This window comes from Erinaceus europaeus, chromosome 13, assembly GCF_950295315.1.
Source record: "Erinaceus europaeus chromosome 13, mEriEur2.1, whole genome shotgun sequence".
Classification (NCBI taxonomy): Eukaryota; Metazoa; Chordata; class Mammalia; order Eulipotyphla; family Erinaceidae; genus Erinaceus; species Erinaceus europaeus.
The window spans coordinates 72,618,080-72,633,020 of record NC_080174.1 but is presented as its reverse complement, the minus strand read 5'-3'; the positions used below and the strand labels follow the sequence as shown (position 1 = coordinate 72,633,020).

The 14,941-nt window shown below is 43.4% G+C and overlaps 2 protein-coding genes and 1 long non-coding RNA gene across 6 annotated transcripts in view; 2 read left to right on the top strand and 1 right to left on the bottom strand.

Annotated features, from left to right (window-relative positions):
* TCEANC2 (transcription elongation factor A N-terminal and central domain containing 2) overlaps positions 1-8,433 on the bottom strand; it is a 70,633-nt gene extending 62,200 nt beyond the window's left edge. Inside the window, exons 1-2 of one of the 3 annotated variants that reach the window (XM_060206235.1) lie at positions 8,153-8,433; positions 7,198-7,342 (exon numbers count right to left, since the gene is read on the bottom strand). In XM_060206235.1, the coding sequence (XP_060062218.1) occupies positions 7,198-7,299 (102 nt within the window). In that variant the 5' untranslated portion in view covers positions 7,300-7,342; positions 8,153-8,433. Of the gene's footprint in view, positions 1-7,197; positions 7,343-7,912; positions 7,938-8,152 lie in introns of those variants that run through there. The other 2 variants (XM_060206233.1, XM_060206234.1) reach the window with 2 other exon arrangements.
* The window catches only part of LOC132542923 (uncharacterized), a 226,127-nt gene that overhangs the window by 162,947 nt on the left and 48,239 nt on the right, over positions 1-14,941 (top strand). The gene's annotated exons all lie outside the window — the stretch shown is intronic.
* Positions 8,579-14,941, top strand: part of TMEM59 (transmembrane protein 59) — a 29,517-nt gene continuing 23,154 nt past the window's right edge. Inside the window, exon 1 of one of the 2 annotated variants that reach the window (XM_007534199.3) lies at positions 8,579-8,867. In XM_007534199.3, coding sequence (XP_007534261.1) covers positions 8,679-8,867 — 189 coding nt within the window. In that variant the 5' untranslated portion in view covers positions 8,579-8,678. The remainder of the gene's footprint in view (positions 8,868-14,941) is intronic. The other variant, XM_007534198.3, reaches the window with a different exon arrangement.

The window sequence follows — 14,941 nt, the reverse complement described above, 5'->3', positions numbered from 1 at the left end:
AATTTCATCTGCTATATTCTTACCTTTAAGTTCCTGATTATTAAACAATTTGTTCTGCTTTATATCATAATGCTTCTCAGCCACCAAGTTGCAAATGCTACCATGATGCCAACCTGACTTACCTGGGCAGACAACCTCACTAATGTGTCCTGGAACTCCACCTCCCCAGAGCCCTGCCCCACTAGGGAAAGATAGAGACAGGCTGGGGGTGTGGATTGACCTGTCAGTGCCCATGTCCAGCAGAGAAGCAATTACAGAAGCCAGACCTCCCACCTTCTGCATCATGTAAAGATTTGTGATCCATGCTCCCAGAGGGATAAAGAATAGGGAAACTTCCAATGGAGATGATGGGATACGGAACTCTGGTGGTGGGAATTATATGGAATTGTACCCCTCTTATCCCACAATCTTGTTGATCATTATTAAATCACTAATAAAAAAAATAGGCTCAATAAATGTGAGCACAGTCATTATTATTATTACTCTTGTTACCAACTTCATCACCATTCTCAGCACTGGTTTTACTGCACAAGCCTCCCCTATTTCACATATGAAGAGAAGAAACTATCAGTTTACCTGATAAACTGAGGCATAAGCACAGCCCTTCCAGCAAGCAACCCTGCAGGTTAAGTAGCATAAGTAATATTCCAGAAAATAACGTATGGTAAGATGTGTGCCCTACTGGACAAGTGTCTTCCCAGCCCTCAATTTCATTTTATTTTATTGGGAGAATGATGGTTTACAGTAAAAACAGTTGTTGATATATGTGTAAAATTTCTCAGTTTTCTGCAACACGCTCTCACTCCCGCCTAGTAATTTTATTTATTTATTTATTTATTTATTTATATTTTGCCACCAGGGTTATCACTGAGGCTCAGTGCCTGCATGAAATACCCACTGCTCTCAGTGGCCTTCCCCCTGCCACCTTTATTTAATAGGACAAAGAAACTGAGAGGGGGAGGGGATATAGAAAAGGAAAGAAATAGGGACGGGAGCACAGCGGGTTAAGCACACGTTGTGCAAAGCGCAAGGACCAGTGTAAGGATCCCGGTTCAAGCCCCCGGCTCCCTATCTGCAGGGGAGTCGCTTCACAGGTGGTGAAGCAGGTCTGCAGGTGTCTGTCTTTCTCTCCCCCTCTGTCTTCCCCTCCTCTCTCCATTTCTCTCTGTCCTATCCAACAACAATGACATCAACTACAACAATAAAACAACAAGAGCAACAAAAAGGGAATAAATAAATAAATATTTTTTAAAAAAGGAAAGAAATAGAGATATACCTGCAGTACTGGCTTCCCTAACCCTGAAGCTTCCCCCTGCAGGTGGAGAACAGGTGCTCAAACCCAGGTCCTTGCACATGGTAATATGTGCACTTAGCCAGGTGACAACCACCCAGCACTCCTCATTTTTTAAAGATAGAGACAGAGAGAAGATGAAGGTAGACAGTATAATGGTTATGCAAAGAGACTCTCATGCCTGAGGCTCCAAAATCCCAAGTTCGATTCCCCATACCACCTTAAGCCAGAGCTGAGCATTGCTCTGGTGTGACAAAACAAAAAACAAACAAACAACAACAAAATCAGAGAGGCAGAGAAAGAGACCACAGCACTGAAACTTTTCAATGTGGTAGAGGCAGAGCTTTAACTTGGGCTGTGCACAACACATTATCCAAGTGAGTTATTTCATTGGCCCTCAACTTCTTAATGTGATACTGTGTACACAACATGTGTACAATCATAAAGGAAAGAGGAGAACAGGTGACAGTTACTGAACAGGATGTCACCACTTCCCTTTACCTAGTCAAATTATTCTATCCCTTTAGCATACAATGCCAAATGGCTTCCTCTGATCACTAAAAGAAGAATTCTCTTCTCTCTCAATCTAGCTATATGATACAATAGTGGACTGAATATGACTTTGTATAAAGAGCTTATGATATGATCACTTAATGGAAGTACTTTGAAGGCTCATACTTTTTTTTTTTTTTCTTTTCTTACCAGAGCACTGCTCAGCTCTGGTTTATGATAGTGCAGGGGATTGAACCTGGGACTTCAGAGCTTCAGGCACGAGAGTATCTTTGCAGAACCACCATGCTACCTACCCCACCCAAGGCTCATACTTTGATTTTAAATTTATCTTGTGTTCTCTGGATAGCCTAGTATACCTGGCACAGTGCAAGGAATAAAGCTATTTCAAAGTAATATGTGTAGGACAGTTTACTGTCTAAGATTTGTGGAATGGCTTACTGTGCAGAATAGTTTATTATCAAAATCCTACAAAAGCATCTCCCAATAAGGATAATTATTGTGTGGGAGAAGAAAAAAAAAGGATGACTATTGTTTATTAGAAAACTTTTAAAAGATTATTTACTTACGAGAGAGAGGAGGAGGAGAGAGAACCAGAGCACCATTTTGGAATATGTGATGCCAGGACTCAAACTTGGGACTGGCTGCCTGCTTGTGAGTGTGATGCTTTACCCACCCAGCTTCTTGCTAGGAACGAGTACATGAATTGTTACCTATAACATAGCAGGTGCTGTGTTAAGTCTTGTTGCAGAATCTTAACATAGCAAAAAAAAAAAAAAAAAAAAAGCTGTGATACAATCCTCAGGAGTTTATAACAGCTGAGGGAAAACTCCAAGTAATTACAATACAGTAAGGTGTAATGACAGATATTTACACCAAGCACTAGCAGAGTATTAAAGAGGGAATGATTAACTTCCCCAATGGACTCAAAAAGCACTTTCACATCCACTTATTTAACAAGTATTTATTGACCATTTAATATGTGCCAAGCACCATGACAGGTCCAAGGATACAGAGGTAAATAAAAATATCCAAGGTCCCTGTGCTGATAAAATTTATAATTTAGGATTCACAGGGCAAGTCACACTTGGATAGGTTGACAAATGAGTACAAATTCACGCTGCAAAAATGAAAGAGAAAGACTTTCCAGGAAAAGGAGCCAGCAACAAGTTAAAACCCTAGAGACAAAACCAGAAGTGGCTGGAAGGCATTCCTGTGAGTGGACATCTACTCGAGGTGAGAATAGGAAGGGTCTCCTACGCCTTACCAAGACCTTTTGAGATTATTTGGTCATTCAGAAAAATGTATTACAACCTTCTCCAGGCCAAGCCCTTAGTCCTGTACTAAAGATGCAAAATCCGTAAGACACAGTCTTTCAAGAAGATCAGTGTGGGCAAGGGCACAGGCATGTGGGAAATAATAGCTCACAACATAGCACCAAAAAAAAGTCATTCAGAACATAGTGATGGCTGGAGTACAATTAAGATCTCTGGTTTGCTTAGCTGGGACGTGTATCCGAGGAAAAGAGTATTGGTCAGGGAAGGCCTCCCACTAGGACTCTTCAAGTAGGTTGTGGAAGACAACTAGGATTTCATAGAGATGATAATACCTGACATTTGTGTCCTTAGTTTGTATAACGCACTGTGCTAAGTACTTTATAGATCAGACTTCTTAACTGCTTCAGGGCCAGCAAAATAGCTCACCAGGATAGTGTGCTGCTTTCTCTAGTCCCTACTCAGGTCCAAGCTTGGCCCCACCCCACATGAAGAAAGCTTCCGAGTTTCAGTGTTGTTCTCTCTTGCTCTCCCTCTCCCCACCACCTTTATCTCCATGCCCCCATCCTTCTCATCCTGTCTCTTTTAAAAAGAGCCTTACAACAATGTGCAGGATCATGGTTCAAGCCCCTTGCTCCCCATCTGCTGAGGGAATGCTTCATGAGCAGAGAAGCAGGCGGCAAATCGCTCAGATCTCTCATTCTAGTTCTCTCTGTGTCTATCATAATTAAAAAATAATAAAAGGAAAAATATTATCACTGGAAGCTGTGGCCTCATCATCATCATGTAGGCACCAAGCCCCAATAATATATTATATATATATATATATATATATATATATATATATATATACATTCTAATGAAACAGAGCCAGTTGAAAAACTTGAATGTGTTCCATGAAGTCAGAGACTGCGAAACTAGAAGAGACTATAAAGATTGTCCAGTCAACCAAGGGCAGCTTAAAACAAGTGAAGGCAGGGAGCCGGGCGGTAGCGCAGTGGGTTAAGCGCAAGTGGCGCAAAGCACAAGGTGAAGGTAAGGGGGGAGCCTATCACCAATTTCTTCCTGTCTTTGATCACAATGGCTTGAGGACGGGATACTGGCAACAAAGTAACCTTTCTAGATCTAAGACATTCAAAGTGCTTGTGGCCCCAGAATCCTGGTGTTACTGAGTCTTGATCTTCATGATATAGTACGCATGAGGAATAAATGTCCTTAGTATTGAAATCACTTTCTGCAGTATGCAGTAGAACCATCCAAACCAGTAACAGTGTTTAGTGTAAATATATATATATGACTGAGTGGTGGCACATTTGGTTAAGCACATATGTTGCCATGCGCAAGGACCCAGGTTCAAGTCCCTGCTCCCCACCTGCAGAAGGAAAGTTTCATGAGTAGTAAGGGAGTGCTGCAGGTGTCTCTCTGTGCCTCTCCCTAGCTCTTCCTTCCATCTCAGTTTCTGTCTCTTTCCAATAAATTAATAAATATTGTTAAAAATTTAAAAAAAAAAAGATAGTTTCTAACGGAGATATCAGAGCACTGCTAAATTCTGGCATAGGGTAACGCTGGGGATTGAACCTCAGACACACAAGTCCTGTATTCCAAACACTGAGTTATCTCCCCAGCTCTGTTCTCAATTATAGAATTTTCATTTGGGGCTGAGTGGTACTGCACTTGGTAGAGTGCACATATTGATGTACACAAGGACCTGGGATTAAGTCCCCAGTCCCCAACTACAGAGGGAAACTTCATGAGTGGTACAGTGATGATACAGGTGTCTCTACTCTCTCTCTCTGTATCACTCTGTATCACAACCTTTATCAAAGTAAAAGAAAAGACAACAAGGGCAACAAAAGGGAATAAATAAATAAATATTTTAAAAAGAAAAGAAAAGAAAAGAAAAAGGACACCAGGAGCAATGAACTAGTCAGGTAGGTATAAGATCCCAGCAAATGGGAGTCCGGCGGTGGCGCAGAGAGTTAAGCTCACATGGCGTAAAGCGCAAGAACCAGCTTAAGGATCCGGGTTCCAGCCCCTGGCTTTCCACCTGCAGGGGAGTTGCTTCACAAGCGATAAAGCAGGTCTGCAGGTGTCTGTCTTTCTCTCCCCGTCTTCCCCTCCTCTCTCCATTTCTCTGTCCTATCCAATAACAACGACATCAATAACAACAACAATAATAACCACAATGTTAAACAACAAGGGCAACAAAAGGGAAAATAAGGGAGTCGGGCTGTAGCACAGCGGGTTAAGCACAGGTGGCGCAAAGCACAAGGACCGGCATAAGGATCCCGGTTCGAGCCCCTGGCTCCCCACTTGCAGGGAAGTCCTTTCACAGGCGGTGAAGCAGGTCTACAGGTGTCTATCTTTCTCTCCCCCTGTCTTCCCCTCCTCTCTCCCTTTCTCTCTGTCCTAACAATGACAACATCAATAACTACAACAACAATAAAAAGAAAAAAAAAAAAAAGGGCAACAAAACAAGTGAAGGCAAGGGCCAGAAGGTGGACACGGGCTAGAGCACTGGACTTAACAAGTATGAGATCCTAAATTCAATCCCCAGCACAGCATACGCCAGAGTATGCTCTGGTGATCTCCCGCAACCCTTAATAATACATAAATGAGAGAATATTGGGTTACCACAGTGGGAGGGGCCATTGGCTTTTGGTGTCTAAGGGGCTTAGGTGCTAATCTTCCTACACCTCCAAAGTTCAAAACAGTGAGGAACTGTCTTGCCCCAATGACAATGGTCCTCCCTAGAAAAAACACTGATATGGTCCTAGTCCCACATATTATAGATGAGGACAACTATCCCCAGAGAAAGAAAGACTAAGGATCACCCACTTGCACAACAGGACTTAGAACTCAGGATCTCTTCTTCCATTCCTTTAATGTGCTTTCTAAGCTACGACTGGTGAGCTTATGGGACATCTGTCAGCAGAAGTCCAGCTCAGTATATAAGGACACACAATGCTACCACAGTCCTTGTCACACTTCTCTAGTCCCAGGTCCTACTCTCACTTTCAGAAAACAAGACTCAAGGCACAAGTCAGTAGTCACCAGCACAGAATGGCTTACATTAAATATGATCACTGGTCAAATACACAAAATGTGACAATGCGACGGCTCGGCAGTAGCGCAGCGGGTTAAGCGCAAAAGCGCAGGACCTGCATAAGGATCCCCATTCGAGCCCCCGGCTCCACACCTGCAAGGGGGTCGCTTTGCAAGCGGTGAAGCAGGTCTGCAGGTGTCTATTTTTCTCTCCCCCTCTCTGTCTTCCCCATCTCTCTCCATTTCTCTCTGTCCTATCCAACAACGACATCAATAACAACAATAGAAAAAAACAAAGGCAACAAAAAGGGAATAAATAACTATAATTTTTTTAAAAAAAGTTTTTTCCAGCCTCAGCTGAGATATAGAGGGTATCTGATATAGGTGAGGCCAGAAAGTAGCTGAGGACAACACTGTCACCCTGTCTTACCGAGTTTGTACAGAGAAAACAGGCTTCTTTGAAAAAAATTGACGAGAATAACGAAGAGGGTTTGTTCAACCAGCAAACAAAATATACCGTAAGGTCAAAAGTTTTAATATTATAATAATTAGGGGTCTGTTCTAGGTAGGGGACAACAAATTAGAAGTGATGAGCACTCTGGGGACGAAGCATAACAAGAAATAATCCATGCAGCTGGGGCAACGGCCCAGCTGGTAGAGCCGTGCCTGAGGTTCCAGGTTCAATTCAGGTCACTGCATACCCCAGAGTAAAGTTACAACTTCTCTCTTGATCCCTCACGTGAAGCATGAGGGAGTGCACACATGAGTTCGCTCTCATAATTAAAAGAAAATTTAAAAAAATCAGGAGTAGGCCGTGGTGCACATTATAGTGCACAAGGATCCAGGTTTGAGCTCCTGGTCCCCACTTGCAGCGGAAAAGCTTCCTGAGTGGTGAAGCAGGGCTGCAGGTGTCTCTCTATCTTGCTCCCTTTCTATCTCCCCTCCTCTCTCAATTTCTGTCTTTATCCATTAAAAAAATCACACACGCAAAGAAAAAAAAAATCTTAAAACAAAGAAGCAATTCATACATCTTCCATCGTTTCGCACAGTCTTCTCTGCTCCTACATCCCCTCTCACCTTCAAAGATTCAATCGTGGCTTGCTTGTAAATCCTTTCTCCGGGATCTTTCTTCTGAGGGCTATTCTGAGGTCTAGGCGTTCTAATGACGAATTTATCCATTGCTACAGAGCTCCTGCTACCTTCGCGGTGCTTACAACGCGTTCTGTTTAAGAGAGAGAGAGCAGATTCTAAAATTTCATCAAAACTATTGCAAAGTCTGTTTCCTAAATGGACACTGCTGGGTTCTACATAGTCTGGAAGTATTTCTGAATGACGAGGACTCTTGAGTGGAATGTACAGTAAAACTTGCTGTGGGAGGCGGGGGGGGGGGGAGAAAAGGAAAGGAAAAGAAAGGAAAGGAAAGGAAAGGAAAGGAAAGGAAAGGAAAGGAAAGGAAAGGAAAGGAAAGGAAAGGAAAGGAAAGGAAAGGGTGGTCCAGGAGTTGGCACAGTGATAAAGCTTTGGACTCTCAAGCACAAGAAGAGAAAAGGAAAGAAAAGGAAAGGAAAGGAAAGGAAAGGAAAGGAAAGGAAAGGAAAGGAAAGGAAAGAAAAAGGAAAGAAAAAGGAAAGAAAAAGGAAAGAAAAAGGAAAGAAAAAGGAAAGAAAAAGGAAAGAATCAAAAATACATGACCAGTCTCCTTCCTGGACTAGAGCATGCCTAGTTTACAAGGGTGGCGAAACTGGACGAGGAGTGGAACCTGAAGACTGGTAAAAAGCCTCTCTCAATTTACACTGGGTTGTAGCAGAGTTAGGGACTCTGCTACTCTGTAGCCCACTGGGTGGGCTCAACGAAGTCGTCCTTACAAACACTCCCCTAGTAGCCAGCAACCACCTCCAGAAACTGAAGGGTGGACAGATCACCACTGTCGGGCTCGAGATCGCCCATCAAATGCAAACACCAACTTCCTCTGCCATCAGCACTCAGGAATTCAAAAAATGGGCTTCTAAAAATAGTCTGATGTCAAACCCACCGGGAAATCAGCCAAAACACACTCCTTGAGGAGGCCCCCAAGTCTGAACCTGGGGCGATGGAACTGAACAGACACTTCCCTAAAGTGTGGTAGGTCTACGGAAGAAGGTGCTTGGCTCGGGCTCAGAACAAACTACATTTCCCAGAATGCAGCGTGGAAGGAGGGGGTTAAGGCGCGTCCAGGGCGGCTGTAGTTCTCCGAGACCAACTTTCCCTACGACACCTGAGCACCCGGAGCCAGTGAGAACTACACGCCCCAGCGTGCCCCGCGAAGGGAAGCCGTCGGGCCGGGCCGGGCCGGTTCGCGCCGATACTCGCGATGGTTGAATCTACCTCCTTCTCTCCCATCTAGAAGTTAGTAGATCCAGAGGTGGAGCCGGAGGCGGTAGTTTAGGGCGGGTTGGGGAGGGCCCGAAGAGAGAGACTGCAGAAACGGAAACTGTGACCAGTGGGGCGGGGAAGGGGGCTGGGCATCCTAGAAAAGAAAAACAGCAACAAGCTGAGCGGCGGTGACAGAGGGAAACAAAATGGCGGCGCCGAGAGGGAGCCTCTGGGTCGGGGTCCATCTGGGGCTCCCGCCGCTGCTGCTGCTCACCCTGGCCCTGGCCGGAGGCTCCGGGACTGCTTCGGCTGAAGCGTTTGACTCTGTCTTGGGTGACACGGCCTCTTGCCACCGGGTCTGTCAGATGACCTACCCTTTGCACACCTACCCCAAGGTAGGGCCCTGCGAACCGGGCGACCGCGCCCCTGTGTCCACTCGGGGCCCGCGGGGCGCTGGATGCACCCTCCTCCCCTGGCCCCTGTGTGGTTAGGGCCTGTCTGCTGGTTCTCGCGTTCCGCTGCCGCAGCCTTGCGCGGGGAACACAAAGAGGAGAAAGCTAGGACCCCTTCTCCCCGGGAGCTTGCGGGGCTCGGCTGCCGGGAGAGTAAGGGGCGGGAGCTGCTGCTCACTCGGAAGCCCACCGAAGGGTAGTTCCTAACTCGGGTTTCCTGAGGTGAACAATACCACCAGAGTCAGGAAACTTGGAAAAAAGTCAGCCCCCAGGTGTGGTGCGACGGACAACTCAGGGAGGATTGGGGCTTTTCCGCCCGTGTGGAATTGACTTTGCAAAGCGTTTGTCCCTCGTGACTGGGGCAGATGTGGAGAAGCAGCAGTTTGCATTTCGCGTTCAAAGGACTTAGCGGTTCAGGGCAGAGGCCGTCGACTCACGGGGTGGGGAAAGACATGAGGTTATTACCTGGGGTATTGCACCAAAGTCAAAGACTCTGGGGTGGGTGGGTGCGAGGAGAGTACAGGTCCAGAAAGGATGACAGAGGACCTGGTGGGGGTTGTAGTACGTGGAAAAATGGGAAATGTTGTGCATGTACAAGCTATTGTATTTACTGTCGAATGTCCAACATTAATTCCCCAATAAAGAGATTTTTTTTTTAAGTTTTCAAAAAAGAAATGAGATTACTGGGGGGTGGAGGTGGGCCATAGAGAGAAGGGACCCTCCTTTCACTCCTTGTCCCCTCACGCCTGCTACCTTTCCTTGAATTCTTGTCTATGCAGAAAATCTGGGAGAAGGAAGGTGGTTCAGTTTAAGAATCCTGTTTACCCCCACCTGCAGGGGGAAAGCTTTGCGAGTAGTGAAGAGTGCTGCAGGTGTCTCTCTGTCTCCCTCTCAGTTACCCTCTTGATTTCTCGTTGTCTCTATCCAATAAATAAAGATAATAAAAAAATTGAATTAAAAAAGAATTCTGTTTACCCGTCCTCACATATAATTTGCGTATGTGCCCCCACACAGAGACGCACTGCCTTTATTTATAAGAGCTTCTGCCGAAGTTGCCAGTCTTTTTCTCCTTGTTTTTCCTTGATCTCTTCTATGTCATTTGCTTAACCATGCGGTCAACCCTGTTTTGCTCTCTCAAACTGCAGAGTGACCACGAGAGCCGGCCCAGTGACGTTTAGGATGGTATCCTCCTTGGCAAGGGTTTTCAGACTTTTGAAACAAACTTTCGTCCTTCGTGTCTTTCCTGGGGGTCTACATTCCTGAAGGGCTTGTACTTTCGTTTCCTTTTCTGACTTTTCTCCTCACAAATATACTCATTTCCCTGAAAAATGAATAAATAAAAACCATTCCTAAATCCTTAAACACACTTCCCATATAGTCTGTTTAAGGTTGTATTGTTCAAGAGAACTGTCCATTCTAGAGACAGTTGGGGAGAGAGGGATTGTCCTCAGATGTACAATCCAAAACTAATGCAGGAATCAAGACAGATAAGAAATTCTGACTTCCAGACTTAAAGCAATGTATGCTGACTTACATACAGTACCTTATTTTCTTCTCAGACGTCCCATCATGAAGAGAATTATTTAAAGAAACTCCATATTGTTTTGGTCTGGAGCTGGCCAGGGACTCTTATCCTTCTAGTGTTTATTTGATTGTGGAATGGTTTTTAATTCCCTTTTTGATCTTTTCTGAGAAATTTTGTAGTATTAACCAGAATGCTAGGTGAATGTTAAGCAATTAAATAGACATTTCTGGCACCTTTAAGTACTTTCATAATGTCCATGCATTCTAACAATTGACTATATATATGTGTGTGCGTGTGCGTGTGCGTAACTTAGTTGTTCTTTTAAAACTACTCTTACCAGGAGCTCTTTTTTTTTTTTTTGTCTCTAGGGTTATTGCTGGGGCTCAGTGCCTTCACCACAAATCCACTGCTCCTGGAGGCTTTTTTTTTTTTACCCTTTTGTTGTCCTTGTTTTATTGTTGTTGTTGTGGTTATTATTGTTGTTGTTATTGATGTCGTTGTTGAATAGGACAGAGAGAAATGGAGAGAGGGGACTACAGAGAGGGGGAGGGAAAGAGAGACACCTGCAGACCTGCTTCACCGCCTGTGAAGCGACTTCCCTGCAGGTGGGGATCCGGGGGCTTGAAATGGGATCCTTGCATCGGTCCTTGTGCTTCGCACCATGTGCTCTTAACCTGCTGCGCTACTGCCAGACCCCCAGAGCTCAATTTTTTTTTTAAGATTTTATTTATTTATTTATGAGAAAGAAAGGACTGGGTTGGTGGTGCACCTGATTGAGTGCACGTATTACAATGTGCAAGGTCCTAGGTTTGAGCCCCCAGTCCCCACCTGCAGAGGGAAAGCTTTGCGAGTGGTGAATCAGGGCTGCAGGTGTCTCTCTGTTTCCCTCCTTCTCTATCATCCCCTTCCCTCTTGAGTTCTGGCTATCTCTATCTAATAAATAAAGATAATTTTAAAAAGAAAGAAATATAGGAGAAAGAGAGAAAGAAGCAAATCTCACTCTGGTACATGTGCTGCCAGGAATTGAACTCAGGACCTCATGCTTGAGAATCTAAAGCTTTAACCACTGCACCACCTCCAGAACCACCTTACTAGGAACTCTAAATCATCTGGCTCCAGGTGTTTCTTGAACTTAATTTTTATCAACTGTTTCCTTTCTGCTAGCTAGTTTGATGAGGGACTTAGATCCATTATCACTACTTCTCATGACCACCCTGCAAAAAAGATAGTTTCACAATTAAGGAAATTAAGGTTTTAAAAGGTTAAGTGGCTTCCTCAAAGTCAAATAGCTGGAATAGCAGTAATTCAGTCCTAAAGCTACCTCTTTTATAAAGTTGTATTAAAATATTGTTGACACTGGGCCAGAAAGATAGCTTACCTTGGATATTTCCTGCTTTACCATGCTAGTGACTCAGGTTCAAGCCTGACTACACCACACTGGGAAAAGCTCTGACAGGGTGCCGTGATGTCTTTTCTTCTGTCTTTGTGTCTCTCTATGTGAAAAAAACATCCCAGAGTGGTGAAGTCCCATTTACAACAAAAAGCGTATACAGGTAGAAATAGATAATTTGTTTGCTCTATTCCAAATTGATATGTTCTGCAGTTCAGAAAGAATCAGTGTATTATATATTTAAAAAGTTGCATGAATTCACTAACTCATATAACCTCTTTTGACGTGGTACTTATACTGTCAAATAGAAATCTCATTTTAATGATTATTTTCTAGAACTACTGCAGGAAAGTAGAATATCTGTTTGTAAATAATTATTTTTGAATTACTAGATTTTATCTTTTAACTTTCCTCAGAAGTGCAATTATACATACATACATATATATATAATTATTATTTTTAATCTGAAAATAAGAGTTTTAAGTCATGTTAGTGACAAAGCTGAGTAGAACCAGCCTGGCTGTTCATTCACGGAGTGTAGGCTTGGAACTCTAGAAGCCTGGGTCCCATTATCAGTTCATTTTTACTGTCTTGTGTGCTAATCACTTAACATCTGTTGATTTAACTTCATCAGCTGGGGGAAAACACACTCATACCTTCCAGAGCTAATATGAAGTTTAAAGATAGTACCTAACACATGGTAACAGAACTTTATTTCTTCTGCAGTATCATAAAACCAGTTTGGTATGTGGAGTATTAGTACTGAGTAATGAGAGGAAGAAGGATAAGAAAATGCATATAAAAATCTATAAATAGCTAAACATTTTGTTTTGTTTTACCAGAGCACTGCTCAGCTCTGGTTTATGGTGGTGCAGGGGATTGAACCTGGGGCTTTAGAGCCTCAGACATGAGTCTCTTGGCATAACCATTATATTATCTAACCCTGTCCCATAATTTATTTTTTAACTTTGTCTTGTTTGAAAGGACAGAGAGAAATATAGAGGAAAGAGGAAGATAGGGAGGAAGAGACAGAGAGATACCTGCAGACCTGCTTCACTGCTTTCCCCCTGCAAGTGGAGACCGGGGACTTGAACCTAGGTCCTTGGGCACTATAAAGTGTGTACTTAACCAGGTGCACCAACACCCAGTTCCTAAAATCTATAGGTAGTTATCGTTGAAGCCCTTTCTTTTTTTTTTTTTTAAAGATTTTATTTATTTATTTATTAATGAGAAGATAGGAGGAGAGAGAAAGAACCAGACATCACTCTGGCACATGTGCTGCCGGGGATCAAACTCAGGACCTCATGCTTGAGAGTCTAAAGCTTTATCACTGCACCACCTCCCAGACCACTGAAGCCCTTTCTAATTATTTAGCTGGTGTTCTTTTTGATGAAAACCTCATTTACTTTTGCTTTAAACCAGGAGAGAGAACGTTTTGCCTAAGCTTGCCAGTCATTTGGGGTGAATAGGTAATGTCATATTTACTTGAAATAATACTGTCTAGAGCATGATACACTTGGAATAGAATATGATTCTTAATAACCACTTACTGAGTGCCTACTCTCTGCCAGGTATTTTAATACCTTAAGTGACAGCATGTGGCTGGCACACTGTGGCTGCTCATCAAGCATATTATTAATGTTGTGTCTAGTAGACATATGGCATAATACTGATGCTGTTGCGAGTCTAATGTGTAATCCTTGTCATACTCAAAACTGATAGAAGTAGCCGGGGAGCTGGCACAATGGTTAGGGCACGATAAATGTCCCAGATTCAATCCTGGGCATGGTATGTGCCACAGTGATATTCTGGTTCTCACTGTCTATCCTCCTTCTCCCATTAATAAAATAAAAATGTTTTGAAAGACTGATACAAGAGTATTTCCCTACTTTGTAACTAAGGAGATGGCTAGCAGAGATTAAATTATTTGCTCAAGATTGAGAATATTTGAAGGCTAAATTTCAAACCAGAGCTGATTCCTAAACCTATTCTCTTCTCACTAGGCCATATTCTTTTCAGAAAATAGGACTAGAGGGCTTATTGGGCTGGTTGTTTGTTTGTTTGTTTTTCTCCCTGGGCAGATAGACTTTTATTTATTTATTTTATAAAAAGGAAACATTGACAATACCATAAGATCAGAGGGATACAACTTTGCACAATTCCCACCACCAGACCTCCTTATCCCATCCCCTCCCCTGATAGCTTTCCTATTCTTTATCCCTCTGGGAGTATGGACCCAGGATCATTGTGGGGTGCAGAAGGTGGAAGGTCTGGCTTCTGTAATTGCTTCCCCGCTGAACATGGGCATTGATATGTGAACATGAGTGGTAGGCAGAGCTCATGCTAGTGAACTCCAGCTTCGTGCAATAGGAGAGATGTGGTGCTCCCAAGACAGGAGAACTCTACACAATCTGCAGAAACTACTTGAGGTCTGGACTTCACTTTAACCGCTTAAAGTCTTTCAGGTTTACCTTAAAGGCAGCTAGAACTGAGTTCAAAAGCGGTGCTACCTTCAGAGTTGTGTATAAAGCTTAGTATTATTGTTCGCTCTTAGACTGCAGCTATCTCTCCCTGTTGGGTTGTTGCTGCTGCGTGGATTTCACTGGTTCTGGAAAGAAATGCATACCTTTGTATTGCGTTGGCTGCTGACTGCTATATGCACATGGCCTTCCTTCCTTCTTAGATACCTGCCAGTTTGTACACAGTGGAATCACATAGTAAGCGAAGACAACTCCCCCACGTGCACTCATTTTTTAATTTTTATACATGTCTTTTAACTTTTTTAAAAATTTATTATGTTTATTTACTGGATAGAGATGGTCAGCAATTAAGAGGGAAGGGGAGATAGAGAGACACCTGCAGCACTGCTTCACCACTCACAAAGCTTTCCCCCTGCAGGTGGGGACTGAGGATTCGAACCTGGGTCCTTGTGCATTGTAACGTGCACGGGCTCAACCAGGTGCTCCACCACCCAGCCCCTGCATTTTAACTTTTTTTTGTAAGTGAATCGAGAAGCTTTAATTTATATTAAATTGAAAGTGCAACTCAGTAAGTAAAGTTAAAGAAATTTTCTGTGATCAGGTTGGAGAGGGCTGTCCCCAG